General features: G+C 47.6%; 11 protein-coding genes across 11 annotated transcripts; 8 read left to right on the forward strand and 3 right to left on the reverse strand.

Moving 5' to 3' along the window:
* Positions 1-449: 449 nt before the first annotated feature.
* On the forward strand, positions 450-2,128 carry FMAN_06955 (uncharacterized protein; the record flags this gene model as incomplete). The annotated part of the gene is made up of 3 exons (XM_041830521.1): positions 450-462; positions 516-1,656; positions 1,705-2,128. The coding sequence occupies 3 exons, from the start codon at positions 450-452 to the stop codon at positions 2,126-2,128; spliced, it is 1,578 nt and encodes a 525-aa protein (XP_041681175.1).
* A 1,093-nt stretch (positions 2,129-3,221) lies between these two features.
* Positions 3,222-5,117, forward strand: FMAN_06956 (uncharacterized protein; the record flags this gene model as incomplete). The annotated part of the gene is made up of 1 exon (XM_041830522.1): positions 3,222-5,117. One exon carries the CDS (start codon positions 3,222-3,224, stop codon positions 5,115-5,117), a length of 1,896 nt encoding a protein of 631 aa, XP_041681176.1.
* A 421-nt stretch (positions 5,118-5,538) lies between these two features.
* FMAN_06957 (uncharacterized protein) lies at positions 5,539-6,900 on the forward strand (the record flags this gene model as incomplete). Its single annotated transcript, XM_041830523.1, has 1 exon — positions 5,539-6,900. One exon carries the CDS (start codon positions 5,539-5,541, stop codon positions 6,898-6,900), a length of 1,362 nt encoding a protein of 453 aa, XP_041681177.1.
* Positions 6,901-7,457: 557 nt separating this feature from the next.
* FMAN_06958 (uncharacterized protein) lies at positions 7,458-10,508 on the reverse strand (the record flags this gene model as incomplete). Its single annotated transcript, XM_041830524.1, has 1 exon — positions 7,458-10,508. The coding sequence occupies one exon, from the start codon at positions 10,506-10,508 to the stop codon at positions 7,458-7,460; it is 3,051 nt and encodes a 1,016-aa protein (XP_041681178.1).
* Positions 10,509-11,549: 1,041 nt separating this feature from the next.
* On the forward strand, positions 11,550-12,940 carry FMAN_06959 (uncharacterized protein; the record flags this gene model as incomplete). Its single annotated transcript, XM_041830525.1, has 3 exons — positions 11,550-12,315; positions 12,376-12,518; positions 12,572-12,940. 3 exons carry the CDS (start codon positions 11,550-11,552, stop codon positions 12,938-12,940), a joined length of 1,278 nt encoding a protein of 425 aa, XP_041681179.1.
* A 1,008-nt stretch (positions 12,941-13,948) lies between these two features.
* FMAN_06960 (uncharacterized protein) lies at positions 13,949-15,169 on the forward strand (the record flags this gene model as incomplete). Its single annotated transcript, XM_041830526.1, has 1 exon — positions 13,949-15,169. The coding sequence occupies one exon, from the start codon at positions 13,949-13,951 to the stop codon at positions 15,167-15,169; it is 1,221 nt and encodes a 406-aa protein (XP_041681180.1).
* An 816-nt stretch (positions 15,170-15,985) lies between these two features.
* Positions 15,986-17,284, forward strand: FMAN_16107 (uncharacterized protein; the record flags this gene model as incomplete). The annotated part of the gene is made up of 1 exon (XM_041830527.1): positions 15,986-17,284. The coding sequence occupies one exon, from the start codon at positions 15,986-15,988 to the stop codon at positions 17,282-17,284; it is 1,299 nt and encodes a 432-aa protein (XP_041681181.1).
* A 99-nt stretch (positions 17,285-17,383) lies between these two features.
* On the reverse strand, positions 17,384-19,420 carry FMAN_06961 (uncharacterized protein; the record flags this gene model as incomplete). Its single annotated transcript, XM_041830528.1, has 4 exons — positions 17,384-17,908; positions 17,964-18,895; positions 18,949-19,262; positions 19,320-19,420. The coding sequence occupies 4 exons, from the start codon at positions 19,418-19,420 to the stop codon at positions 17,384-17,386; spliced, it is 1,872 nt and encodes a 623-aa protein (XP_041681182.1).
* Positions 19,421-21,327: 1,907 nt separating this feature from the next.
* On the forward strand, positions 21,328-21,723 carry FMAN_06962 (putative glutaredoxin; the record flags this gene model as incomplete). The annotated part of the gene is made up of 1 exon (XM_041830529.1): positions 21,328-21,723. The coding sequence occupies one exon, from the start codon at positions 21,328-21,330 to the stop codon at positions 21,721-21,723; it is 396 nt and encodes a 131-aa protein (XP_041681183.1).
* A 319-nt stretch (positions 21,724-22,042) lies between these two features.
* On the reverse strand, positions 22,043-23,363 carry FMAN_06963 (uncharacterized protein; the record flags this gene model as incomplete). The annotated part of the gene is made up of 2 exons (XM_041830530.1): positions 22,043-22,454; positions 22,522-23,363. The coding sequence occupies 2 exons, from the start codon at positions 23,361-23,363 to the stop codon at positions 22,043-22,045; spliced, it is 1,254 nt and encodes a 417-aa protein (XP_041681184.1).
* A 927-nt stretch (positions 23,364-24,290) lies between these two features.
* FMAN_06964 (uncharacterized protein) lies at positions 24,291-26,341 on the forward strand (the record flags this gene model as incomplete). The annotated part of the gene is made up of 9 exons (XM_041830532.1): positions 24,291-24,500; positions 24,563-24,767; positions 24,823-24,946; positions 24,997-25,198; positions 25,255-25,588; positions 25,638-25,946; positions 26,007-26,026; positions 26,081-26,230; positions 26,288-26,341. The coding sequence occupies 9 exons, from the start codon at positions 24,291-24,293 to the stop codon at positions 26,339-26,341; spliced, it is 1,608 nt and encodes a 535-aa protein (XP_041681185.1).
* Positions 26,342-26,474: the final 133 nt, after the last annotated feature.

Here is a 26,474-nt window from a genome sequence, read left to right on the forward strand (position 1 = left end):
ACCGTCGACGTCGCCTTGCAAAGGTACCCATCATTCGCTACGTCATGGGAGAGAAAGATTGTTGACTAATTCCGCGGTGCTAGGCATGCGATCATTGTCGGAAAGGCAAAGTCCGATGTGACGGGACCCGGCCAGTTTGTGGACGTTGTCGGGGTTGCGGGAATGACTGCCACTATGCAGATGTTGACAAGCCCGACCCGCGTCAACGGCGATCTAAAATATCATCTCGAAGCTCGACAGGTGATGCAATTGAAGGAGTTTGTCTTCAAGGAGTCAATGCTTCTTCAACCTTATTGTCAGACTCTGTAGTCGTCCGAACGGTCCCTCATCCTCAGCAACATATTGAAGCCAATCATGAGCTTCACAGCTTCACAGCGCCAAGCCCCTGTCAGACCTTGACAGCGACAGATACAAGCCCTAGGGACACTATAGTTGGTGGTAATGAAGATATGCGCTACTTTGGTAGGTTTTCATAGTTACTTCATTGTTCATGAGCTTATTCAATATATCGACAGGTCCGCCATCGGGTATATCCCTGGTGTCCACCGCTACTCCACGCAAATCAGGACAGCATACACCAGAATCCTGGTCCAAATGGACACACCCGTCTATCGAGCCTCTATTCACAAAGCGGGTCATGAGGCCTCTTCCCTCTTGGACTGAGGCATTCTCTCTTGTCAGCGAATTCTTCACTCATGAACACCCAGTCTTCCCGTGCTTCAATGCACCAGCATTTATGTGTCTCCTAGGCCAACAGTACTCGGGCACATGCACTGAGAGTCCAGCGTGGTGGGTCTCGCTCAACTCTGTTCTTGCACTCGCACAGCGTCGTCGGGCGGAGGCAGCTCAATCGGTAGAAGCAGAGGATCTAGCCTGGGCCTATGCATCAAATGCACTTGCCGGGACATGGGATGTTCTTATGCGTAGTACACAATTGTCTTCTGTCCAAGCTCTGCTAGCCATTGCCTGGTTCTTTATCGGAACACCAAACCCACAGCCCAGCTTCATGCTCGTTGGTTGCGCTGTGCGTCTTGCACACTCAATAGGCATACATGTCGAGAGCCAGGACCCGTCTGTAAGTCCAGCAGAAGGAAGTATGAGAAAGAAGGTCTTTTGGATCGCAATTTGTCTAGACCGGGAACTGTGCCTGCGAACTGGAAGGCCCCCTTGTCACGATCTCAATGCTGCCTACATTGACCCACCAATGAGCTCCTTGGATGAAACGGAAATCATCAAGACTGTTGAGGGGCATGAACTAAACCTCTTCAAAGGTCAGATACAACTTGCTGTGATTCAGAGCGCGATTTACCAAGGTCTACATTCAGGCAAAGGTCCAACGAATGGCATAGTGGACTCAGTGGCAGACTTGCTACAGAAGCTGGAGAATTGGCGTACTGAGTTTGCATCGTCTCTCACTCATGATTCTGCTGGGAAGTGCGAGCATCATGGGTTGATGCGGTTGTACTTTTCCTACTACAATGCCGTCATCGTTGTGAGCCGCGCGCACAGCTTGACTTATTGGGTATCGCCGAATCACCCGGAATTATCAGTCCTCCCTGCGAAAATGAGAGACTCCATAGGAAATTGCCTCAACGCGTCCCGATGCATCATTCAGCTAAGCAAGCTTATACCAGTCACATGGAAGAGCTTCCACTGGTAAGTTCTATAAGGCCACGGCTTTGATCAGTGACTAATTGGCTGAAGGGACATTATTCCAATACCTATGAGCGCTGTTGTTATTCTCTGCATCATGGCAATTCGGAACCCCGTGAACGAGGCTGCGGCGAATGACATGCGCTTAGTCGGTGACGTCATGCAGATCTTCAAAATACTAGACGAGGCATATGGCGGCAATACATACCTCACCCAAGTCCAAAAGGTCTGCCAAGAACTATACAGAAAGGCTCACTACGCCGTACAATCTTTAAATGCACAACTGGTTGGTTCTACTGATGTAGAATCTCCTGCTCTTCAACCTACCTCGAATGCCAACCAGCAAGAAAGTCATCAAACACACCATACTGACAACATGTTTGAGTTCAATCTGGATGCTTTCGAGCAGACAATGCCTTATCCAGTTCCGATGCTTTGGGACTTGGATACATCACTATGGACATCAATTATATAGATTTAGTTTAAATGCTGTTCATTAATTACAGTAGCGCGACTGTTAAGAGTTGACAAACTGGGATGACGCTAGTTGAGAGTTTTTGAAGTGGTATACGAAAGCAGACCTGCGCAAAAAACACAGGTTACAGAGTGGACTGACTCTGTATATCTTTAGGAATATAATCAAAGATAAAAGTTCGCCTCTTGAGATTCTTAAACATTGAATTTCATTATTTGCAATGCATGAAGCTTGCATTTCAACAACTTGTGTTGCAATACCGGGTAGGTCTAAAAGGAAAACCACCAGAATTCGCCACGCTAAGTGGCCCCATTCACTTTAAGCGAGACGTAACAATTGGCTGTAGTCTGACAGAGAAAGCAAAGCCAATCCAGAATTATTCAGTAGCGAATAGGATCAACAATCCCAGCCCCACAGAGCTGACTCAATCTACGCTTTTTGGATTTGATTATTTAGAGACGGAAAAACTGTAATGCCGGGTTGTGGATCCAAAGTTGCGGTTGCCAATCATGACACAGATTGCGTCTGGTGCAGTGATATCTCAAACCTATACGTGGGAACTATCATCCCTAAAATGGTGTTATTTTATGTAATACACAATATGATATGTCCCCTTTCATACTGTCTCAATCGCCAATAACAAAACCGCAACTCTGATGTCGACATTCAACATAATGACATGCCGAGTGGCCATGACCATTCTTCGCTGTATTTCCGGTTAACCCGGCCGGAAGTTGTGTGCCGTAACTAGTCTCGGCACGCAATCCCGGGTTTAGCTTTGAACTAGACCTTTGCGGCGGAGCAGAAGCTACATGCTGTCATACAGCCAAGAGCTCTTTTTCCAAGGTACTACATGCCCATTTAAATCAGGAATTCTGCGCAAAGGTACGTAAGCCTAGGCGATGTCACCTCCACTAGCCAGGGAATAAACCAAAAGTTGGGTAAGAAACGGGAAGTATAGCTTGGAGAAGTGTGCAACCTTGACCAAATGACGTTTGTACAATTGGGCTAGATAAATAGTTCTGACGAGACTGTGGCCATCAGTGAATGACTCTGCCATTTGTTCTCATGTCAAAAAATATCAACTCCGGAAATGGTTTCGCAACACGTCTACGACTTATGCCAAGGGAAAGAAACGGTGAGCTCCGTCTTGGCAAGCGATCCAAGCGAGACACCAGGAAATGCTATCAAAAAGCTATACGGTCATCACGAGCACGGACTGCATCACAAAATCTCAGCCAAAGAAGGCACGGAGAAAAGCCAAGGTGCCATCGAAGCAGCCCTCCAATGCGGTCGTTGGGGCCCGACGACCCCAAGTCCGTTATTTCTCCAAGCCTTCGCCGACTCTCTACAATGCCTGAATGAAGACCCAATGGCAGGTGTCGTGTCGCCGCCATTAATGGGTTCTCATGGAACTATGCCTCTCACAGTCATTGCTCCCCTTGCCGATGTCATGCGCCACTGTTCGAATCTTATTGTCCGGGCTGAGAAGGAAGTTTTCTTCATTACATGCTCCTGGGCACCGTCAGTAGCGCAAGCTCTAATTAAGGTGTCTCTGATCGAACTCTCGAAGCGAGCTGGAAAGGGTGGGAGACGAGTGGTGGCTAAGATCATGTATGACAAGCCAGGACCATGCAACGCTATAAACCCGCATCAGTTCGTCAAACAAAAGTCATACACCTCCAAGACGATCGACTTGCCTTCGCCCGAGCAGATTCCAAACGTCGACTTGGAGGTGGTCAGCTTGCATCGAATATTCTTGGGTACTCTGCACGCCAAGTTCTGCGTCGTGGACCGCAAAATTGCTGCTGTTATGAGTAACAACACCGAAGACAACGATAACCTCGAGATGATGGTCCATGTTGAAGGACCAATAGTCGATAGCATATACGACACTGCTCTGATAACTTGGCAAAATGCTCTTCACCCAGACCCTCCATGTCTCCAGACACCAGAAGCTGAGGGCAGATTGCATACCACAACCGATAGTTCCACTACGACAGAAAGCCATGCCTCACATCTTCAGGACTTTACTACCATACAAGCTGACAATGAACAACCCCTACCGGAGCATTTTCCCGATCGCCCTCACTACGACAATGACATAGAGGGAGAGGTCAGGCGCATGCAGTCATGTTACGCACTGAAAGAGGGAGAATCACGTCTTCAGGCAGCAAATCGTCAGCTCAATCTGGCAGTTGAGCATCCAATTGAGCCTACAGGACCGGAAATTGACGCGGGAGACGAAATGACTCCATACATCTCTACCATCGGCGATGGGAAGCCAGTTCCGATGGCACTTGTATCTCGGCCACCATATGGGGCCATGGACTCAAAAAGCGTCCACGTGCCTCAAAACGAAGCATGGCTATCGTTGATCAGGAATGCCAAACACAATATCTTCATTCAGACGCCAGATCTAAACGCTGCCCCATTGATTCCAGCACTCAAAGAAGCATTGGGTCGAGGAGTGGAAGTCACATATTATGTATGTTTTGGCTACAACGATCCGGGAGAAATGATCCCTGGGCAAGGCGGAACAAATGACCAAATCGCCCAAAATCTCGTCTCGTCCCTCGGCAAAGATAGCCCTGAACGCAAACTCTTGCACATATACAACTACGTTGGAAAGGACCAAGACCATCCCATTCACCACTCTTTCAAAGCTCGCTCCTGTCATATTAAGCTTTTGATCGTCGATGGCAGTGTCGGAATTCAAGGAAGTGGTAATCAAGACACCCAATCTTGGTTTCACAGCCAGGAGATTAATCTAATGGTAGATAGCGTGGAGATATGTCAGAAATGGAGAGAATGTATTGACAGAAACCAGAACACAAAGAGGTTTGGTAGGGTTGCTGAAGATGGCATTTGGAGGGATGCTGAGGGGAAGCCTGGAAAAGGATACATGGGAAACCCAGGGACTGTTATGGGATTGGTCAAAGGTGTTTATGGCATGGCAATGAAAATGAAAGGTGCAGGGGGGTTCTAGTAAGTTTATCATGGGAATACATGATTGATGTGATGTTGCAATAGGAATCCAGGTTCCATGTCTGACGTCATTTTAATACGTTCTGGAGATATCGAACGAGGATGGGTTTGTCTGTTATATCAAAGGGGAATACAGTACAATGCAATTATTTATAATATGCCTCCACCAAGACCTGTCAATAATTTAGAAATACGTATTAGTCTGTAATGTATGCTTAATAGACACGACTAAAAACCCTGTATTTGTTTGATCTGTAGTAGCAAACACGGTGAAGTGACTCATGTAAGCTCTTGCCCCAATTCAAATCAACCAATCATTGAGTCTTATGTTGATCCTTGACCCCGCAGCTTATAACAGACATAATGGCTACTTTACATCTATTTCCCTCTACTAGAATCTCACTCCTGCAACTTTATCAAAAATGTCATTCGCAACAGACATTCAATCTCTCCCTTCAGAAGTTCTGAGGGATATTTTCTTCTTTGTGCGCAATGAGAAAAATGGGCAACGCTCGATAAAAGAGTGTCGCTTAGTTTCACATTGCTTCAACAATGCTGCATCGCCATTGCTGCTCACCCAAGTTTCTGTTTGCCTTACCTCGGAATCCTTTGATCGTTTAAAGCATATTTGCAACCACCCTATTTTCAGCAAGTCAGTGCAAAGCGTCCGCATAGTCACGTCCTACTACGAAGCCGAATTAGCCTGCAACAGGCCACTGTTCATGCTCGAGGCCAAAGCCAGACTGCTTCGACATGTAGAGACCATGGAGAGGTCGAGATCATACCGGAATAAGTATCCTCACACGCAAGAACAATCCCGGTGGCTGTCAAATATGGCTTGGAGGACAGAGCCTGAATTCGAGCAACTTTTCAGTGACCAAGTTGACGAAGAATCACCAACGCCCACCCAAAGGCTATTTCTCAAGCTTTATGATATGTACAAGGAATTGTACAATGACCAGCAGAAGCTTCGAGAAGGCCGAAGCCACATCACCCGGCTATGCGCCGCTCTGAGTTCCTTGTCCAACATGGTATCCTTTGAGCTAAACGATATAAGAAATATGGGAGGCATGGAACATTTGGATGCTTCTGACTTTGCTCATACTGGATACGACCACACAATACTGCAGCACTTCAGCCCTATCTTGCGCAAGTCAAGATGGTGTGGCTCCTTCAAGACGATCCATACTGCGACTCCACCGGTTGAGATGATTGGGACATTGTGCTCCGAGCTTGCAGACAAAGGTCTGAGACCTGGAATAATTCGTCTCCGTTTGGTTCCTCCACCTAGCATGCAAGCCTGGCAACTGTCACCATCGCAACAGTCGAGAGTAAAGAAACTGGTTGCCCAAACCACGAAACTAGCACTGTATGTGGATTTTCAGGCGCGGAGCTATGAACTCAAGAACAATCCTAAACACGAAATGCTTGCACTCTGCTCTATCACCCAGTCATGGATGAGCGCACCTCATCTTGAGGATATACACGTTGAGTTTATTGGTTATCCTCCGCTCAACATGCGGCCAACTGTTTCCTTGGATGATATCCTGCCAGCCAACCTTTCGTGGCCGCGGCTTCGGTCTCTAAGCCTGCATAACCAACCTTTTACAGTGATGGAGCTGAAGTCCTTGGTTGCCCGACACTCGGAGACCCTGCGCGACTTGGATTTGCAAGCTTGTTGGTTGGCTGATGGCAGCTGGGATGATGTTAAGGAAGCTATTCAAAACCAACAGGAACTGGAGAGAAGTAGTATAAAATACCCAGCAGGTGGAAACCAGAGCTAGCCAACAGACACAATGCTACTATAAGCTTTCAGAAATAAGCCATGACTCAAGGCCCGGGATTTAGAACCCCATGTTCTCTCCCTTCGTAAGGTCTCCAAGTGCCACTTTTTGGCCTTCCATATTCTGTCTTTGCCATCCCTCGCCAACATCATAGCTTTCTTATTTTATCCAAGTAGCCCCATCTGACTAGACCTAAGTCCCTCGCCCTGAGGATAATGCTGGATGAGTATCTTTTCCGTTACTTCGTCCTGCAGAATTGTGTATAAGCCTTTTGACATATATGATTTAGATCTGTGGATGGCGAGAGACTTCAAGCCTTCATTAAATATTGATATAATAGAAAACGGCCAGAAAGCTAGTATGGCTACTGCTATTTTCCGTCTTGAACACTGCCTTGTTTAGAGAAGGTGCTATAGCGATAAAGACCACGCTTGAAGACGGCAACGCTACAAACTGTTTGGCATCAGTTCGGCCTTGTAGATATTTCTAAAAGTAAGGATGGCCCTGATAAAAATGAATTGGTATTATTGGCTATTTACTAAGCTATCTATACTACGTTAAATTGAGTAAAACCCCTTCTTGTTCCAGAATGCAATATATCGCTTAATTATATTTGGGTTCAGCGTCACATAATGAATACCGCTACCCGCAAGAGCCTTGATAGCATTTGTCGAGTCGTAGATCGGAGAATGCTGGCTTACCTCAAGCCTTGTAAAGTTGCCCAAGACCTTTTCTTCCAACAGTGGCATGACAGGCGCAAGAGGATCATCAGGAAGTATCTTTTCAGATAATTGTGCAATCCAGTCAGGGTAGTTTGTGAGTTCAACTCTGTAGCCAGCTTGACAGAGAAGAGAGCAAGTCTTGTTCACGGACACTGAATCTTGAATGTGTGGCGCTACAAGGCAATACGACTTCCCGATGTTTTTTGTTGAGCGTGAGATGTGTAGCATGGCTTTGACGACATAGTCAACTGTAACATATGCCGGATCGAGATCGATCTTGAGCCATGCACCAAGTTTGATGCAACTGGAAATGAGTCGCGAAACAAGGTCGTTGGGATTACTCGCTCCCGTGACAGAATGACCAATGATGAAGCCGGGCCGATAAATAATGATTGGAAAGCCACGATCTCTCATGCGTCGTACCATTCCCTCAGCCGTCCACTGGCTCTGAGAATAACCCACATCGTATCTCACGCCTTGTATATGGGGACCTAGAGGTTCGTCTTCTAGGACCCTCTTGGTGCCTAGAAAGTATCCTGTCTGACCCCATGTATCGATGCTAGACACGTAGTGAAATGTCTTGCGTTGCCCTCGTGCAGCAAGACGGAGCATGTTGCGAGTTCCAAGGATGTTGGTATCGTAGTGCTCATGATACGAGTCGCAGAAATTGATCTTGGCAGCGAGGTGAAAGATGGCGCTGGACCAATTGGCAAGCCAGTCAAACTTGGCCGATCCAAAACCGAGATCTCGACTCGTGATATCCCCTGGAAACACCATGATCTTGGTAGTCAAAGCAAAGTCATCAGGCCATAGATCGTATTTCTGCATATTGGCTTGAAGGCGACGAGCAGCTTCGGCCTCTGTCTGGCCACGAACAAGGCAAGCCACCTGTTTGACATTTGGGTGACGCAGAAGCTCGTCAAGCAGAAAAGCACCAACGAAGCCAGTCGCACCAGTCAAGAATATTTTACCTTCGTCTGGGTCTTCCCAGTTTGGCGTCTCCTCGATGTCATCTACCATGTCGACGTCCTTGATCCATTTATCCGCATCGTTAGGGGCAGTGATGGACTCCGCATCACTCTCGAGGAAATGAAGCAAACTTGCAAAGCGCGAATGGCAGTATAAGTCATGCATGGATATGAGGCGCCCAAACTGCTTCTTAATGCGAGCTATAAGAGCAGCGTTTTGGAGTGAGGTGGCCCCCAGAGCCATGAAGTCGTCATCATCCTTGATAGGCGAAACTCCCAGAATATACTCCCACATATACTTCAGTGCAGCCTTTCTTGATGAAGAGGAATCATTCCCATTCGTGAGAACCGAACTCGGAATGGCTGGTCCAGCTTTAGCTAGGCTCTCGGAAAAGGCACGACGATCAATCTTGCCTCTTGAGTCCACAGCAAGATGATCAACGATTTCAAATCTGTCGGGGACCATGTAATGAGGGAGTATTCTCCGGGCGAAAGATACTAGATCTTGCGATTTGGTAGTATCTTTGTCATAGGGGACGACAAACGCTACTAGAATCGCAACACCATCCGAATCTGGTGATGGCCGTTTCACGACAATAACAGATTGAACAAGTTCGCTTTCGAGGAGATTTCTTTCAATCTCTTCAAGCTCTACTCGAAAGCTTCCGTGCTTCAACTGGTTGTCTCTGCGCCCGACGAAATCTAGGCCACCGCCGTCATCTCTCCATTCGGCCACGTCACCAGTCCGGTAATATTGAGTGTGAGGGTCGCCATAGTCATTCTGCGTGTCCCCAATAGCCCTATTGACTACTCGGGCGCTGAAATCGATGAAGATGGACCCATCGTGAGGTTGTTGACTCAGATAACCAAGTGTTTGTTGAGGCCCTGCAATGCAGATCTCGCCCCGCTGCTTGGTATCGTGAATGACCTGGTGAGATTCATCTATGAGGACGATCTCCATCTGGCCAACAGAATGACCAATACCAATCCGATCACGAAGGGTCTCTTTCACATCAACCTCTTGCATAGTCGCCAGTGTTGTGCACTCAGTCGGGCCATACGTGTTCCAAAGATGCTGCGGAGGGCTGTGCTCAAGAACAGCACGCATGGCTGTCTTATCGGCAACATCGCCTGCAGTGAGCAGATGACGAAGACAGTGAAAGGAGTCGGGCGATGACTTGGCGATGATGTGAAAAAGAGCGGCAGGCATAATCATGATGGTGATGCTTTGATGTTCGAGATAGCTCTTCAGCGCAGTAGAATCAACCACTGTCACCTTTGGGATGATGACAATAGTAGCACCGCTGAGTAGCGTAACCCAGACTTCAAAGAGGCTCAGATCAAAACCAGGGTCGTTGAAAGCAGCCACCCGATCTTCAGGGTTCAGTGGTGTCACTGGGGTACCAGTTGCCAGGTGCATAATGGCAGAGCTACTGATCTGCACACCCTTGGGCTTACCAGTTGAGCCAGAGGTAAAGAGGATGTGCGTACGATGTGATTCACTCCACGAGAGACCAGTGTCCGCTGTCGAATCGGTGGATATTTCTGAGGCTAGTCCATCACTGAGATGGAGAAGAGTGATACCCTTAGAAGAGAAGGTCGAATTCTCGTCGCAAATGACGTACTGCGCATTGGCATCACTCAGCATGCTTGCAATGCGGTGAGATGGCGCTGTAGGCGAGATTGGAACACAAGTTGCACCAGCAACGAGAATGGCTAACTGCGCGATAACCTGACGATGATCAACATCGAACAAGATCCCTACAGCTTCGCCGTATTTGACGCCACGTTCCTGTAGAAAGAGTGCAATAGTTTTGGCTGAGTTGACGAGTTCGCCATAAGAGATAGAACGAGAGCCGTCAACAACCGCAATGGCTTCTGGGGCCGCAGCACTCCGGGAAATAATATTGTTCAGCATTGCTATAATTTGGGCAAGTGGCAGTTGAATTGGAATGATGTAAAAGAATTTCTAGGTTGATCTTGTCCTTGTTAAGCCATTCGTCGATGTCGCGTCTTGAACTTCTTATTCTTTACAACGAGACATAAGAGAGACTGCCCTAGATCCGTAGCGTGGTACTGTGTGCGGGGTTAGAGCTTCCTGTTCTAGTTGTTGGTCGTTGGTCATAGACAAACACAAAACTGCAGGACAAGTGACTAATGCAGCGCTAAAGCAGTTTGGCAGCCTTCGGATCCATTAGACAATGGGTCGTGGCGGTTTGTTGTCAATTATAGACAAACACAAACCTGCAGCAACGTCAGCCAATGCAACCCTCAAAGTGAACTCGCAAGCGGGCAGCAACGACGGCAGTTGGACGGCATAACCAATGACAAGACCAGTAACACAGGCTAGTCATGTCCTACAAGACAATATGACTCGCAATATGTGATACCTCTAAACACATCACGAGACAGACGGCATCGATAGTGTCATGGGATATCCTGCGAGAGATCTTCGTGTTTCCATACAGCGTCACACAGCGCCCACACCGATGGAGTTGACGGCGTCACGGGATGCCTTGAGAGAGATGTCGGTCTAGCCCCTACATAACACACAGACCGCCAAATATTTCGGCTTCCGGACAAGTCCTGCAGGAGAGTCTATTGTTCTCAAACTTGGCTACTTGCAAAGAGTTATGCGTTATCAATGCTCTTGTACGATGTTGGCAGAACAATGCCTTCGTTTACCTCTAGTCGACTTGGTAAGCATTGTGTTTGCCATCTTTGGGCCGCAAGGGAATCAAACAGGTAACTTGTCGGGTTCACCGCTAGGTGATGCAGTAGGAAAGTCTTTTATGTTCACAAGGAGGTAAACCATCGACGCAAGCCTCAAAAGATCAACATCAAGTGTGTAGATTTTCCCGCTGCTTTAACATCCATTGCTCCGCCTAAGACATTAGGAAAATCGTTCTGAATTTGAATCTTTGCTTTCTCTTTGAAACTTCATAGAAGCGAATCCATCATGTCGAAGCCAGATGCACTTCAACAGAACTTGCAACTAATCCTCAAGGATCGGCAAAAAAGAGGCTGGCAGCTTGAACCACCAGCCCCAGGCACTCTAACCGGCATGGTTGACTTTGGCTCAAATGACACTTTATCTTTATCCTCTTCTGGCCTCTTGCGAGAGGAATTTCTCAAGGAGCTTGGGAGGCATCCCGATTTTATCCTCGGCGGAAGGGCATCCCGTTGGGGGGAGGGCTCAACCGATTACCTTTTCCAGCTGGAAGAGCATATTGCCGAGTTCCATAGAGCAGACAGTGCCTTGTTCTTCAACACTGGCTACGAAGCAAACGTTGCTGTCTTTTCGACACTTGCCCAGCCGCATGATGTGGTGCTGTATGATAGCCTCGTCCACGCAAGTATCCGAGAAGGAATGTATAGGAGCCGTGTAACTGCTCTTCCTTTTACCCACAACGATCTGGCAAGTCTACGCCAACGTTTGCTTGATACCAAACGTCAATATGAAAGAGTTAGATCGGGTCTCGCTCTTGTGTTTGTTGCACTGGAGTCTTTCTATAGTATGGACGGCGATGTGGCGCCCCTTGAGGCAATTGTCAAAGAGGTGAAAGAGCAGCTTCCACACGGGAATGCTGTATTTGTGATCGACGAGGCACATTCGACGGGACTAGTGGGCCCCCGGGGGTCAGGACTTGTGTCTCATTTGGACCTGGAGAAAGAATTCTCTATTCGAGTCCATACGTTTGGCAAAGCACATGGGGCTTCTGGAGGTAAACTTCAAATCCACCTACAATTTTGTTTGGCTATCAAATACTTACTCAATGGCACAGCTGTTGTCTTGTCAAGCAGAGAGTGCAAGCAAGTCCTCCTCAGTTGCGTCCGTGGACTCATTTTCTCCACTGCACCGACCTTCACCACGCTGGCGGCAGTCAAGGCTGGGTATAGCATTTTAGCAAGTATTGAAGGTGAAAGGGTATGTTGCAAGGTCACCAGTATCACGTGTATTCGCTAATATGGATACGTTAGAGACGAGATGTCATACAGTCCAACATAGATCTCTTCTATGATGCTATCAAAAAGCATGTATTGTGGCCAGACTGCCAGCACCTCGGTATCATTACCATTCCAATGAAGCCTGAAACAAATACTGTCAAGTCACCAATTATCCCTGTTATTGCTCCCCAGGGCGCAGCAGCAATTCTAGGACAGTTTCTGAGCATTGCAAAGTTTCGCGTTCTTGTTGTTCACTTCCCCGTGGTGCCCAAGGACAAGGAGCGAGTCAGGATCAACTTGCACGCAGATCATACGTCTGATCAGATTCTGTCTCTAGTTGACCTCATCCTCGAGTGGACTCAGTCACGCCGAAAGGCTGGCATGGCTCTTTCCCATCTCTAATATACTACATTCGGTAGCCATTTGGACTATCGGGATGACTGCCACCTATAAGGTTAACCTTTAGGCTGCAAACACAGATAACGAATAAGAACACGGTATTTATTTCCTCAATATAAGCGGTACCCATTTGGAATTGTCTAAGCCTCCACTCGCATAGCATTAGGGTGCCCAGTGATTGATACTTGGTGTTAAGGCATCTGATCGCATTTAGAGCAAGTCCGGCGAGGAAGAACTTTAATGACACCATGTAGACGGGTGGCATGATACTGTTCGACAACGTCTTTAAGGGGGCGAGAGAAATGCGCGTCAAGTTCCTTTAATAACTTCGGATCTCTTCAAGTTGTGGCCTACGGGCTACAGTCTCGCATTTATGACCTGGTCAAAGGAATAAAAGAATACAAACAAATCCAACCATCTTATTATTAAGCACCTCTATTACTCTTAGTTTATGATTGAAGCAAGACTGATGATGTCCAGTTATTCAACAGCTTGTTTAAGAAATCCCGAACTTTCTTTTTAGTATAACGTCATACTGATGACGACATTGAAGGCGTAGCATTACAGCCACTTGCCGAGGTTAATAATGGGTGACTCCTTTATATGTGTTTAAAGACACCATGTGCCGAGGAATGTAAATTTGATTTCCATCGGAGATTTATCTAATCGGACTGTGATCGACATAACATAATAAAAATCCCAGTTCATAGTTAATGACTAGCATTCCTTGTCATATCCAGCTACTAAAGTGAGACACATTTGGAGCTTACCACGGCACTAAATAGAGCAATGTGACTCTAACTAATGTATGTGCCGATGGTTTGAAATGCTAGTTAATTGGCCTTCTTAAAATGGGTAGCGTATATTAAAGTTTAAGACACTCTCGTACCTCAAGCTTATACAGTACAAAGACCTACTTGTGCCAGCTAAGTTCTTAGCAAAAGCAATAAAATTAATAAAAGTATTCATTGTTACTATCGCTTCTTTCTGGCAATAGCTCTTAGTTTGAATATGCTAAGTACAATTTCAAACAGCATATCTGGCCCAGCTTGCGTCCAGCAGTTAACGTGGGCGCCAAGGCACAAGCTTGATCCTGTACTCGAACACGACCCGCATCATGCAGAATGCATCTCAACAATTAATCTACCGACGACGCTGGGATTTGAAGAGCAGCGGCACTCAAACAATCGGCCGACGACCAAAGTGACAACAGATGCCCAGCTCCACGACACGTGCACATCACTCATTACCCAGCGTCGAAACGTGATAAAGGAACTCATCGATACGGAGAGAATTTTCACCAGAGATATGAGGATTCTGCTGCATGTCTATAAAGAGACTGCAGACGCTTGCCCTGCACTAGACTTCGAGGCGATACAGCTTATTTTCCGTAACATCGATGACATCGTTTCCGTTCACACCTCCTTTCAATCAGAACTTGAGAAGTCTGCGGCGAGTGTTTATAATCATCACCACGAGAAGCCTCCTGTAGGCAACAAGAATATCCCTACGACAAACTTCTATCAAAACACTTTGATACAAGTCAGTGAAGCTGAAGACAGAGGGGCATGGATCGGGCGTGCCTTTATGCTCAATATCGATAGCATAAGTATGGTCGTTGAGAAGTTCTTACAAAAGGGCAAGGAGGTTGCAGAGTATTTAGTGGTCATTCAAAAGCATCCCGCCGTTGTTTACTGGATGGAGCAGTGCAGGGAGGTCACAGAGCACCTGACGCATGCCTGGGATCTTGGGTCACTATTAATCAAGCCTTTACAGAGAATAACGAGGTATCCGATACTCATAACGGCGTTGTTGCGGCATACGCCCCATGACTATCCGGATAGGAGGGACTTACTTGAGGCTCGGGAGCGTTTCAACGCTCTGCTCTTCCAGGTTAACACGACAACGAAACTATTCGAAGCGACACCAAGGCCAATAACCAAATCATATACCGGCTCTGTAGCCAAACCTGGTATGAGGCGAACGCTAAGGAAGTCGATGTCTAAGATGCGACTGTGGAGTCACCGCCTGAGCGGAAATCAAAGTCGTGTAGACGACCGCCGGGTTTGCAGTGCCCCACTGGACGATGGGACAGACGAACGAGGTCCCTGGAGTGCGCACGAAATGTCCTCGGCGAACCCGTTTAGCCCAGCCAAGGGCGGCCACGAATTCCCTCACACATGGTACTCTTCTCGATCAGCACCCGATTTACTCACAAAGACGAGCAAATGAAAGGATAGCCAATATGTTGACGGCAACCCTCTTAGTGATAGGTCGACTTTCCTATAGAGCTGTCTTTTAGAAAACGGCTGGATATTGTCTGAAGCATGGTCTTGGGTTTGTCGGGTTGTGAATTATGCTGCTTACAGAAGAGGCTCTTCGCCCAGATGCTTACACAACTAATTCCATGGGATATATGCTGTCGCAATATCGCTGTAGCAATGCTAGAGAACTAAACTGTAGCACAATAGAGGAGTTGAGTTGAGGAGGATATTAAAAGCTATCCTACTCAGTTATGTACTAATGTTTGTTTGGGTTGAATGGCGATGAGGTAGCTTTAATTGTATCTAATTTTACTCCTAGAAATTAAATATCTCTATTGGTATATTTCCATATTGTGCATTTTATGTAATAATAACAGATGTTGGCTGTTCTCAGGCGACTAATTACTGTACTATTACCTACATTATGTATAGGATACAGAGATAAGAATGAAAAGAGAGCTAAATAAGTGTGTAAGTTTCTCAATTTAGCCAATGTTTGGAAGAGTGACTGAAGGAGATCCGGTCACGTGGTCGGCTGCGTTGCAATCTCCCCGGCGCAAGCTCAATTGATTCATATCGGGGACGATGCAGCGATCATCGGCCAAGCACCGGCAAAGCCTACCGAGATAAGTGCTTCGGACTGATAGGCTGTGTATTCACCCCGTGATATCACTGTAGTTTCTCAGAGGGTCAGGGAATAAAAAGCTATGCAGCGAAAGCCAGCAATAGAATCTGGGAGCATTGTGCCGCGACTCTTACTATTTGTGTTAAACAATTGAAGGTTATGGATCCAACAGAACAATGTTTCAGAACCAACTTGGCAAAGGCTTTACCCAGTCTGTCAACCGCCACACAAGCCGTACACGCAGATGATGTTCTCAACAATGTCGACGACGTGGCACCGCCGATTCACGTGGCCGCGACCTTCCGCTATCCACGAAATCCAGAGCGCATGCGAGAACACCACGAGAGACCTTCCTATCCGGTTCTAGACGTCGGGGAGCACTGCTACTCGAGACAATCCACGCCAGGATTATCGCGCCTTGAAGCAGTCTTGTCCTCTGTTCTAGGACAACCCTGCCTTGCCTACTCTTCTGGTCTTGCGGCATTTCATGCCTTGCTGATCATGTTGAAACCTAAGAAAGTCTCTATCGGTGCCGGATACCACGGATGTCATGGGACCCTCGAGCTTTATGCCCGTTCGTCTGGGACAGAGATACTCTCTCTCGACTGTGCCGTCGACCAATTAGGCTTCGGCGACTTGATACACCTCGAGACGCCAGTCAATCCGACAGGGAAAGCATTTGACATTCAGCATTACGCAGATCGCGCCCATTCCAGAGGTGCCTATCTCAGTGTAGACTCAACATTTGCTCCTCCCCCACTTCAAGACGCATTCATTCAGGGTGCAGATATTGTCATGCACTCTGGCACAAAATACATCGGAGGCCATTCTGACTTACTGTGTGGTATTCTGGCGGTCAAGGGTGGCAGCCCCGGCGATGAATGGCTGCAGCAACTTCATCGGGATCGATTGTACCTTGGGTCTGTCATGGCAGGTTTTGACAGCTGGCTCGCGACTAGGAGTATCCGCACCCTCGAGATGAGAGTTCTCAAACAAAGCCAGTCAGCCGAGGCCATCGTCAGCGCATTGAGATTTGGATTGGCAGGGTCTTGTCGGCAGTCACCCTTGATAGGACTCAGCGATAAAGAGGCTCAGATCATCCAGAAAGTGGTCAAAGACATTCACCACGCTAGCCTGCAAGACGAAGCTAATATCGAAGGAAGTTGGCTGCGAAAACAGATGCCCCGAGGATATGGACCTGTGTTTTCTCTAACGCTCCACAAGGTGGAATATGCGCGGAACCTTCCGTCTAAGTTGATACTCTTCCATCATGCAACCAGCCTCGGCGGTATAGAAAGCTTGATCGAGTGGAGGACAATGACGGACTCGACCGTGACCAAGGACTTTCTGAGAATCAGCATTGGTGTGGAGGATCCGGGAGATCTCTTGGCGGATCTACTCCGAGGTCTAGAGGCTGTTCTGGTCGAGGGTAGTCGACATTCGAGTACTAGTAACTGAATGAGCGCTGGGTCACTATAATCTGTTTTACTGTTCAGGAAATGAGAGCTGGCTGTACCTTTCATCCTGCAATTCTCTCTATAGTACAGCGAACTAGAATTAGAGGTTTCCTACTTCCCATGTTCCAAAAAAGGGGCCACCTGAATCTTGAAATTGAAAGAACGGATCATAGGCCATATCCAAAGACATAGGCCAAGAAGCAAGAGGGGTCTGTTCAGTGGAAGATCCGAATGTTTCTGGAATAGAACAAGATTGAGTTACAGGATTTGCCTGGGACTCCTGTGTTCCTTGACCAGATCTCGTTCTTCTCCTTCCGGGTTGTGGCGGCAAGGCTTGGCCATTCCCCAAACTCACTTCCACAGTTGGGCTGTGGAAATTATCTATCTCAACGATGTCTTCTCCATCATCCGTGTTGTCCTCTGGAAACAGAGAGCTGCCGTCGAAAAGACTTCGTGTCTGGGGAGAACTGGTAGTGCCTCTGTAAGCGCCAGAGTTGTAAAGAAGAATATCCCACATTAAACGCGTGTTGATAGAAATGGTCCTCGGTGGAGGGACCTCTTGGTCCTTTTCCTGCTCATGGTCCACCTCGAATGCTGCCCGGATCAACGACTGGAGTCTCTCATGCTGCTGAAAATTAGTGTTATGTTCCGGACTACAGATATATGATGATCCTACTTACCAACCATCTACATGAGGGCCAGAGCAAAGCCAGCTCAGCCAAAAATGCGACACATTTCGCCAGTCTATCTAGAGCTGCCTCCCTGGTAGTTTTGTCGGCCGCCCGACAAAAGTAGATGTGAATAGTCGCCGCTATCGCCGCACAATGACCAATAAATGGATCCGAGACGCGATATTCTTTATGTATGACCATCTCTATGAGACGTGCAACCCAAGTGCTGTGGATAAAAGCAAGTTCAGAAGATGTTTTCCAGAACGTGTTGGGAACTCCTAACTGAGCCGACTGTTGTGGTCGCGAAGAATACAGAAAGGGATGGTTTAGCATGTTATGGATCGTGTGATATGCGAATTGCTGATATATCCACGGACTCCAATATCCTCGATTGCTCTGAAGGTGTCGGCTTTCTTGCTCAGTAAATCGCGCGCTATCAAATCGGTGCCGATCTGGGAATTTCGTCTCCGAGTCCATGAGATAGGCGTTGATGACTGCGTATCCGGACTCAATGGACCAAGGAGGCGGTGCGTTGTTGGTCTGTTGGGCCCATTGCTTTACATATGTCCGGACCTCCCCCCACAGCGTAGATGTCTGGAGCATATAAGCCCATGTCCCGCTCTTCTTGTCGGCGCTCGTTGTTTCGTCCTGACCTGAAATGTCTTCATGTGGAATGGCCGGGGGCCTTTCGTTGACGCTCTTCCGCGGGTCTGTATACGTCGCGATGTATTGCGGCCTGGTAATATCTTGTAGGATGTCCGTAGTGAAGGACTGATGTCCGTACATCTGCTGCAGCAAGTGCAGGCTCCAAAACACTCTTCTTCGCGTCTCTGCACGTGTGCTAAAGTCTTTAGTGGCGCAGGCCTCAACATCAAGATTGGCACATTTAGCAAGCGTGTTTGCCATGCCTATATGCAGATGTGCCAGGGTCGTTTTGTTGGCTATATAGCACGTTCAGCACATGGTGACCAGCTACATTAAGCAGGGTGCTTACCTTGTATATTGGCCAGTGTCAGCGTGCACAGATTCTGAACGGTCGTTATCGAAACCTTGCCCTCGCCTACCTGGTGCATGATTCCCTCTCTTGCAGCCTGTGCGTAGTTTTGGCCTAGTTCGTGCACACGGCCTTGAAAGAAAGGATGTTTTGAATGACACGAAGCAAGGGCCAGCAAGGTCAACATTGTCTCCTCACTACAATCCTGTATGGAAGAAAAGTCTTCTCGGTTGAAGAGCCATAAAGGCTGCTTGTGACAATATTGGAAGTATGCACCGATGACATCTTCCATAACGTCATTCGGAGGCAATATGCTGCTTTAGCTACTTAGCCAACGACACGATCCAACGGACAAACCTCTCCCAACCTACCTGGTCGTTGTGGAGCTATCCATCTCAACACTCGGCGATAGTGGTAGCTGCCAGTCCTGGAATTGGGCCGAGTTCTCTGATATTCTGGTATAAGACTCCATTTCACTATTCGCCCTAGTTGATTGAAGTGGGCATCGTTAGCCACATAAACCCATAGAGCATGAATCGAAGTGCTGATCATACTCTTGTCTTTCCATCATACGAATTTTTGCTTCGAGCTGGGCAAGTCGTCTCTCCTAAACGTCACCCGTCGTGAGTAACAAGACTTTATGATGCCCGCGGGCCTCCAATAAGCATACTGTGTCTGTAGAATTGCTCCCATTTTGAGACCCTGAGGTCACAGGGTTCCCCCGAACTTCTGGGTACGTGCATGTTTTTGAAAGGCGAGTGCAGCTCGAACAAGCTGGTCTCTCTCCCGGACACCGAGTCTTCTTCCTCCTACGGATACTAATTCAGTATTGGACCGGCGGCTAGTGCCAGAGCAGCACGACAAACGCGCCAGTTGGCTACTGGAGGACTCACCGACAGTTCTCGCACGCCTGGTGCAGACGCTTGTGTGATCGACTGCCGTACATGACATGTATTTGCTCAATTTATGAGACAATAGATAGCGAGAAAAGAGGGGTGTCGTCTCGGTATGAAGCTGGGCGATTACTTTTATATACGGTCTTATCAAATGCGGGGACGAGCATTGGAGTCCAGACTTAACTGCATTGAGTGCGGGGCCGACGGTGATAATACGCCGTTAGCGTGACTAGTCTAGGGTAATTGATCAACTTGCACCACTTACACCATAACTCTCTACTACTCTGGAACATTCACTCCTATTATTTCTTGCTGCCAATACTCCACATCTGCTTGAGGCAATGAATTTGTATATGCTTCGCCGGTACATCATCGTTTCTGTAATTTATCTGAGCAGATATACCCAGTTTGATGCCGACTAATCGATGACAACGATAATGCATCACCCATTCAAGTCGTCTTCTTGATGACTTTTGATGATACAGTCACTAGTCGGCTTAGCGACGCAGAGTAGTACATATCCTTCATCTATCTGTTCGTCATCTAGGTAGCTCTGATCGCTTTGATCGACTGTACCCGAGACCATTTTGCCCGTACAAGAAGAGCAAGCCCCTGCCCGGCAAGAGTAAGGCAAGTCCAGGCCGTTTTCCTCAGCTTGGTCCAGGATATACGTGTCGCTATCGCAACTGAAGGTATAGTCTTTGTCTGGAGTCTTTATGGTGACTTGGTAGGACGGCATGTTGGGGTCTTGGTTGATGTTTGGAATCCAATTGTGGATGGGCAAGATTGTTAGAGAATTGAGAATAATAGGATGATTGAACGTGCTTTTCTTTTGGTACTACTGAGTCAAGATACAAGACGAGGATAGACCAGGACCTTTTATCAAAATGAGGAGCCCAATTTTGTACCGATTGAAGGCGGCATTATCGATAGGCAAGATCCTGATCTCGGACCCCGAATCTTGAGGCCCTCGAGTATAGGTAGGACAAATAAACGCTTGTGAGTCGCCGACATATGTGGCGAACACTTGGGCTACATTTTATCAAGAGCTAAATGAACAGAATTCGAGACATCGGAAAGGGTTTAGTCATAGTGACATCATCTGTGAAGCGAAGATACGAGATTCTGGTCTGTGGTGACACTGATTGCGTCAGACAACGTTCGGCCCAACAATAGCGAGCATCGTAAAACCAATGAGGTCGAGGATATATGTTGCTGACCCGGGACGAAGACAACCATGCAAAGGGTATAGGTATGACAACATTTCTGGGCGATAACCAAGCCAAAAAAAAGGAGCCAACCCGAGCGAACCCATTATTACGAGCAATGACCTGTGGTGATAGCCTGACTAATGACGAAGCGTATCATATCGGTCAAACCTTTTCGGTACTTAGATATAGAATTGCCTTAATCTCAACTACAGCTTCTGTGTATAAGAGAATTCCATGTCATGCAAGAATAACAAACCCACCTACATCCGATTATGCCAAATTCCACCGAAAATATCCATGCGCAGCCGATGCCGGCCGGCTTGCAGACGATAGACGCTTCTGAACCTGCCGAGCTAAAAGCAGCACTCCATTCCAGATTAACAGATCTCGTCAATGGCGCCCCAGTAATGCTCTTCATGAAAGGCGTTCCCAAGTGCCCATTATGTCGCTTCAGCCGACGTATCGTTCGTATCTTGGACGACCGTGGTATTCAGTATAGTTCTTTCGATGTACTGAAGGATGAGACCGTTCGTCTGGGCATCAAGGAATATGCCGACTGGCCGACTTTCCCCCAGTTATGGGTAAATGGTGGATTAGTTGGCGGGTTGGATATTGTAAGTACAGCTCGCTGCCAGGGAGTATTTGATGTCGATAATGACGATGGATAAGTAAAGGAAGAGTTTTCCGCCAACCCAGAGTTTCTGAGTGCATACAGAGTACCTGAAATAGAGGACGATGCTGCAAGGGTCATGGCTTAGTGTATGGATGGGTGCATGGCCATTTATGCTGCATCATCAAAAGATTGATCAGAAGGGTGAAGCATCATCGGCGACATGGTAAATTGATACAAAATCTGCTCTGTTAATGCTCTCCCCGTAGGTACAGTCTCTGATCCCTGGAACCAGAAGCTGTCACTATCTACCCCTCACCCTAACATTTGCAGGAAAAGAGCTTCCCTTGTAAAGCGCGCTATGTCCGTCTAAAACCTCACCACTCCATATCAGCACTATCAGCCTTACAAGTTAGTCCATCACAAAATTCATCATCCCCTTTTGTGACCTCAGAAGTTGATACATGTTGCCGAGCAGGCCATATCTCTCCCTTCGCATCCTGCTCCTTTCTACGGTGCTCAGTCACAATCTGTCTCACCGTATTCTGGAAGAAGATCGGCGCGCTCTCCAAATCGGGATGCAGCTCTCCGTTGGTAAAGACACCTGCTTCCAGGTTCTTCTGCACCGCATCGCACAAGTACTTGTCTTCTCCGAGAACTCGCTTGAAGAAGGAGTTGGTTCTTTCGAACTCTTCGTCAGTGGCGTCTTTATGGCGATAGACTTCATACTCCATTGAACATGTGCCAACTGATGTTGGTACGCATCGCATCATGTAGAAGAAATGCGGCCTGTACGATAAAAACGAGATTAGATCTAGCCGTCGATTAAGCGTGTGAAGAAATGACTAGCACTTACGAAACAGTCATGCATGCGTTTGGGAAATAGTAGGTGCTACTGATCTTGATGTCGTCTTGTTCCGTTCCCTTCTTTGGTCGCGAAAAGTGCTGAATGTAGCCTGGTTTGGAAACGGTATAGTAAAAGGTCAAGTCTGTTATGGCTTTGACATCTGGATGCGCAACCTGGCAATGATAACATTCGTTGTAGTTATCTGCAAGGGTTTTCCAGTTGTAATTGCCCTGCATGCCCCAGACATGATCAAACTGATATTGAGAGAAGTCAAAATGCTTGAACCGCTCCTGTGAGTCGACCCCCTCAAAGTCGTCCGTCCATTTCACTTCTGGCTCCGGGGACGCATCCAAGTTGACCCAGACGAAGCCAATGGCATCGACGTGCACATGGACAGGAAAGAGGCTGTGGTTGTCTTTGTTGAACGCCGGGACGGTGTCGAAGCGCGGTGCCTTGGCAAGCTTTCCGTTGATGCCGTACGACCAACCGTGATATTTGCAGGAAAAGATCTTGGCGTTTCCCGCCTCTTCTGTGACGATTGGAAACGCCCTGTGCCTGCAGATGTTGTGAAAGCCGTTGATGGTCTCTCCGTCTTTGTCCAGGCACAGCACAAAAGCATAGCCTGCCTCCTCGAAGCGGAGAAAGTCCCCCGGCTTGGTGAAGCGTAGTTTGTGCGTGGCGAGAAGCCATCGCTTGGAGAAGATGGCGCGTCGCTCAAGCTGATACATTTCATCCTGGCGGTACCATGATGCGGGGAGGGCTGTCGGCTCTGGAGACTCTGATTTGCCGGATAGAATAGCGTTTCCATTTACGCCAGTCATGGCCAGTATCGAACCGAGTTTTGAGAACATGGTGTTGATGTGAGATTATTAGAGATCAGGCAAAGCTATCAGCAGGAGGTATTCGAGTCTGCTTGCAATAGAGACATAAATTAGATATCACTAAAAGACATACGAGAACTATCTTTTGACTTATCTAGTCATCCTTCAACCGTCTTCCCATAATCTATCAACGGGAGACATGGCGTACAGTCTGAGAGTTCAGACGGTCCGACCTCCCCGTATACTTCTCCGACCTCCTGTCTCCCTTATTTGGTAACGCCATTCTTTTGTAACTGGTCGTATCTTTGTTACGACAACGCGTTGTTTGGTCGGGAAATGTGTCGCATGACTATTGCCTCGTTCGGGCAACCGCTGATCTCCCCGCCCCGCCCGTGCCCCTCTCGGGGAGGCCAAAGTAACTCTCCCCGACCACGTGCTGATTTATTTGTACCAGCTCAACCCCCTCATTGACGTCGGAACGTGGACTTGGTACGCCGTCCTGAAATCAACTCGTTCTGATTGGTTAAGTCTCACAGAACGGGGTATCTATGGGTCTTTGGATATGAAGCAGTAATCAATTGATGCGTAACATTGCTCTGGAAGTCGAGCTAAAGCGTCGGAGATTGCGATTCTTGTCCGCCGTACCCCATACCATATCTCATTACCCCGCTCCACCAACTGAATTCAGAGTATTAGATTGATGTAGATTGATGCGAACTGGCAGATGAACGAATCAGGAGTATTCAATGGTAAGCTATTCCAGGTTATGAAATGTGCCCAATCACTGCTGGCTAGATAAGAATGGCGATGCCAAAATGGGAACTAATGACTTGGTCAAAATTAATAATAAAAGACAGCTCAGGCCCCACGTTCTAGCTTAGAGTTTCCACAATTTGGCCATTTTCAGACCAAAGTAGCCTTCACATACACCATTACCTTCTCATATCTTGCGTGATCATGTCAGACACATCCACCACGGGCGGTCCAGTTACCATGCCTCAGCCATCAGATAAACTCTCTGACCGAGAACGCTATGCCGACCTGCGTACCAGTGGCGACCGGCATGGCGAGTCCCTGAGCTTTCAAATGGGAACCGAGGATGAACAAATGTTCTCTCTTCGAGATATCGACCCAGTGCTTGATGCTAAAATGCGCCTCATGAATAAGGTCTCCAGAGCTCTAATCCAGTGATGCAAGAACAATTCCAGGACTAATCCATCACTGTGTAGACCATGGATGAGATTGGCTGGACAAACATGCACCTCAAGCTGTTTTTTCTGAATGGTTTCGGCTACGCTGCTGATTCTCTAATCCTTGCCCTTCAAGCTGTGACTGCCGGTCAGACTGCTCTCGAGTTTCGTCCTGCTTTCTCTTATGGTCTCAATGTGGCTGTGTATACAGGAATGCTGGTTGGCGTGTTATTCTGGGGATTAGGTAACTCAACACGACCCCTTCTCGTCATCTTACAAGAACCTTATTTGCTGCTTAGGTGCGGATGTCATCGGCCGGCGTTATGCTTTCAACATCTCACTCTTTTTATCTTCCGTATTCGCCATTGCGGCCGGTGCCTCGCCTAATTGGATTGTCCTTGCTACCTTTGTCGGTCTTGCTGCGTAGGTTCCTCGCCATCCAGACCGCAAACTTACTAATACTGGATGCACAGATTTGGTGCTGGCGGCAACCTCGTTCTCGACACTACCGTATTCCTAGAGTTTCTTCCTGGCAACAAGCAATGGCTGGTAACGTTGATGGCCTGCTGGTGGGGGCTTGCATATGTCATTGTTGCTGCCTTTTGCTGGCCAATCTACTCGAATCCCAAGTATACCTGCGCCGACGCTGATACATGCACCAAGGGTAACAACATGGTCAGTACAGGCACTTGATACATCCGACCTGGGTTTTTGACTAATCTATATCAAAGGGCTGGCGATATGTCTGGTACGGAAATGGAGCTCTCGTCTTTGTGTGCAGCATTTTACGAGTCACTGTGATTCGACTCAAGGAGACCCCCAAGTACCTTCTTGCCAAAGGCGATGACGCTGCTGTGGTTGCTATCTACCAAGATATTGCAAAGAAATATCAACGGCCTTGTAGTCTCACCGTTGAGGCACTTGAGTCTATGGGGACCATCAACTCTACGTATGGCAAGTCTAGGTATAGCTTCAGCGAGCTATGGGCACATTTCCATGGATTATTCGTGACGAGGAAGCTCGCCATCTCAACGATTCTGATTTGGATATCTTGGCTTCTAATTGGTAACCCAACCTCGGCCTTGCACCAAAACAATAGAACTAACGTCCCTAGGCCTGGCATACCCACTGTTTTATGTGTTTCTCCCAGACTATCTTGCCAGTCGTGGTGCCAAAACGGGAGAGTCAGGGCCATATTATCAGTGGAGAAACTACATGCTCAGCAGTGTCACGGGCATATTTGGGCCAGTGGCTGCTGCATTTATGTGCAACACCAAGCTGCTTGGCCGGAAGTACACTATGGCAATTGGAGCACTCATCACCATGGCCTTCTTCTTCGCTTATACTGCTGTGAAGACTCCGGCTCAGAACGTGGCCTTAAGCTGTGTCATAGCTTTTACGTTAAATATCTACTATGGAACCTGTAAGTCACTGGTCCCTACACTAATAAGAAGGAGCCCCGACTGACATGAACCCTTCCCAGTATACGCATACACTCCAGAGGTTTGTGGAGTCACCATTGGACTGACAGTAGGTTTATTGGCTGACACAGTACAGGTACTACCATCAGCCCATCGTGCAACGGGCAACGGAATAGCTGTAGCAGGAAACCGAATTATGGGATTGGTATCCTCCTTCGTAGCAGCTTACGGCAACACTGCGACATCAGTACCCATTTATGTATGCGCCGTACTCTACATCGTCATGGTAAGCTACACTCCTGCTGATATCCCTGAAGAGTGGCGCCTAATTGATATGTACTAGGCTATCATAGCCGTGATCTTACCGTTTGAGCCTTATGGAAAGCGGTCTATGTAGAGAAGTGATGGTATTATATACTATCAATGCTTCCGCTTGAATGCATTCCTTTCTCAGGATGGCCCTTTCTATCAGCCATCAGCCCAAGTACCTTTTTCACAGTCCTCTTCATGCATATTCTATTTTAACGTTA

Source organism: Fusarium mangiferae (genome assembly GCF_900044065.1).
Source record: "Fusarium mangiferae strain MRC7560 genome assembly, contig: FMAN_scaffold005, whole genome shotgun sequence".
Classification (NCBI taxonomy): Eukaryota; Fungi; Ascomycota; class Sordariomycetes; order Hypocreales; family Nectriaceae; genus Fusarium; species Fusarium mangiferae.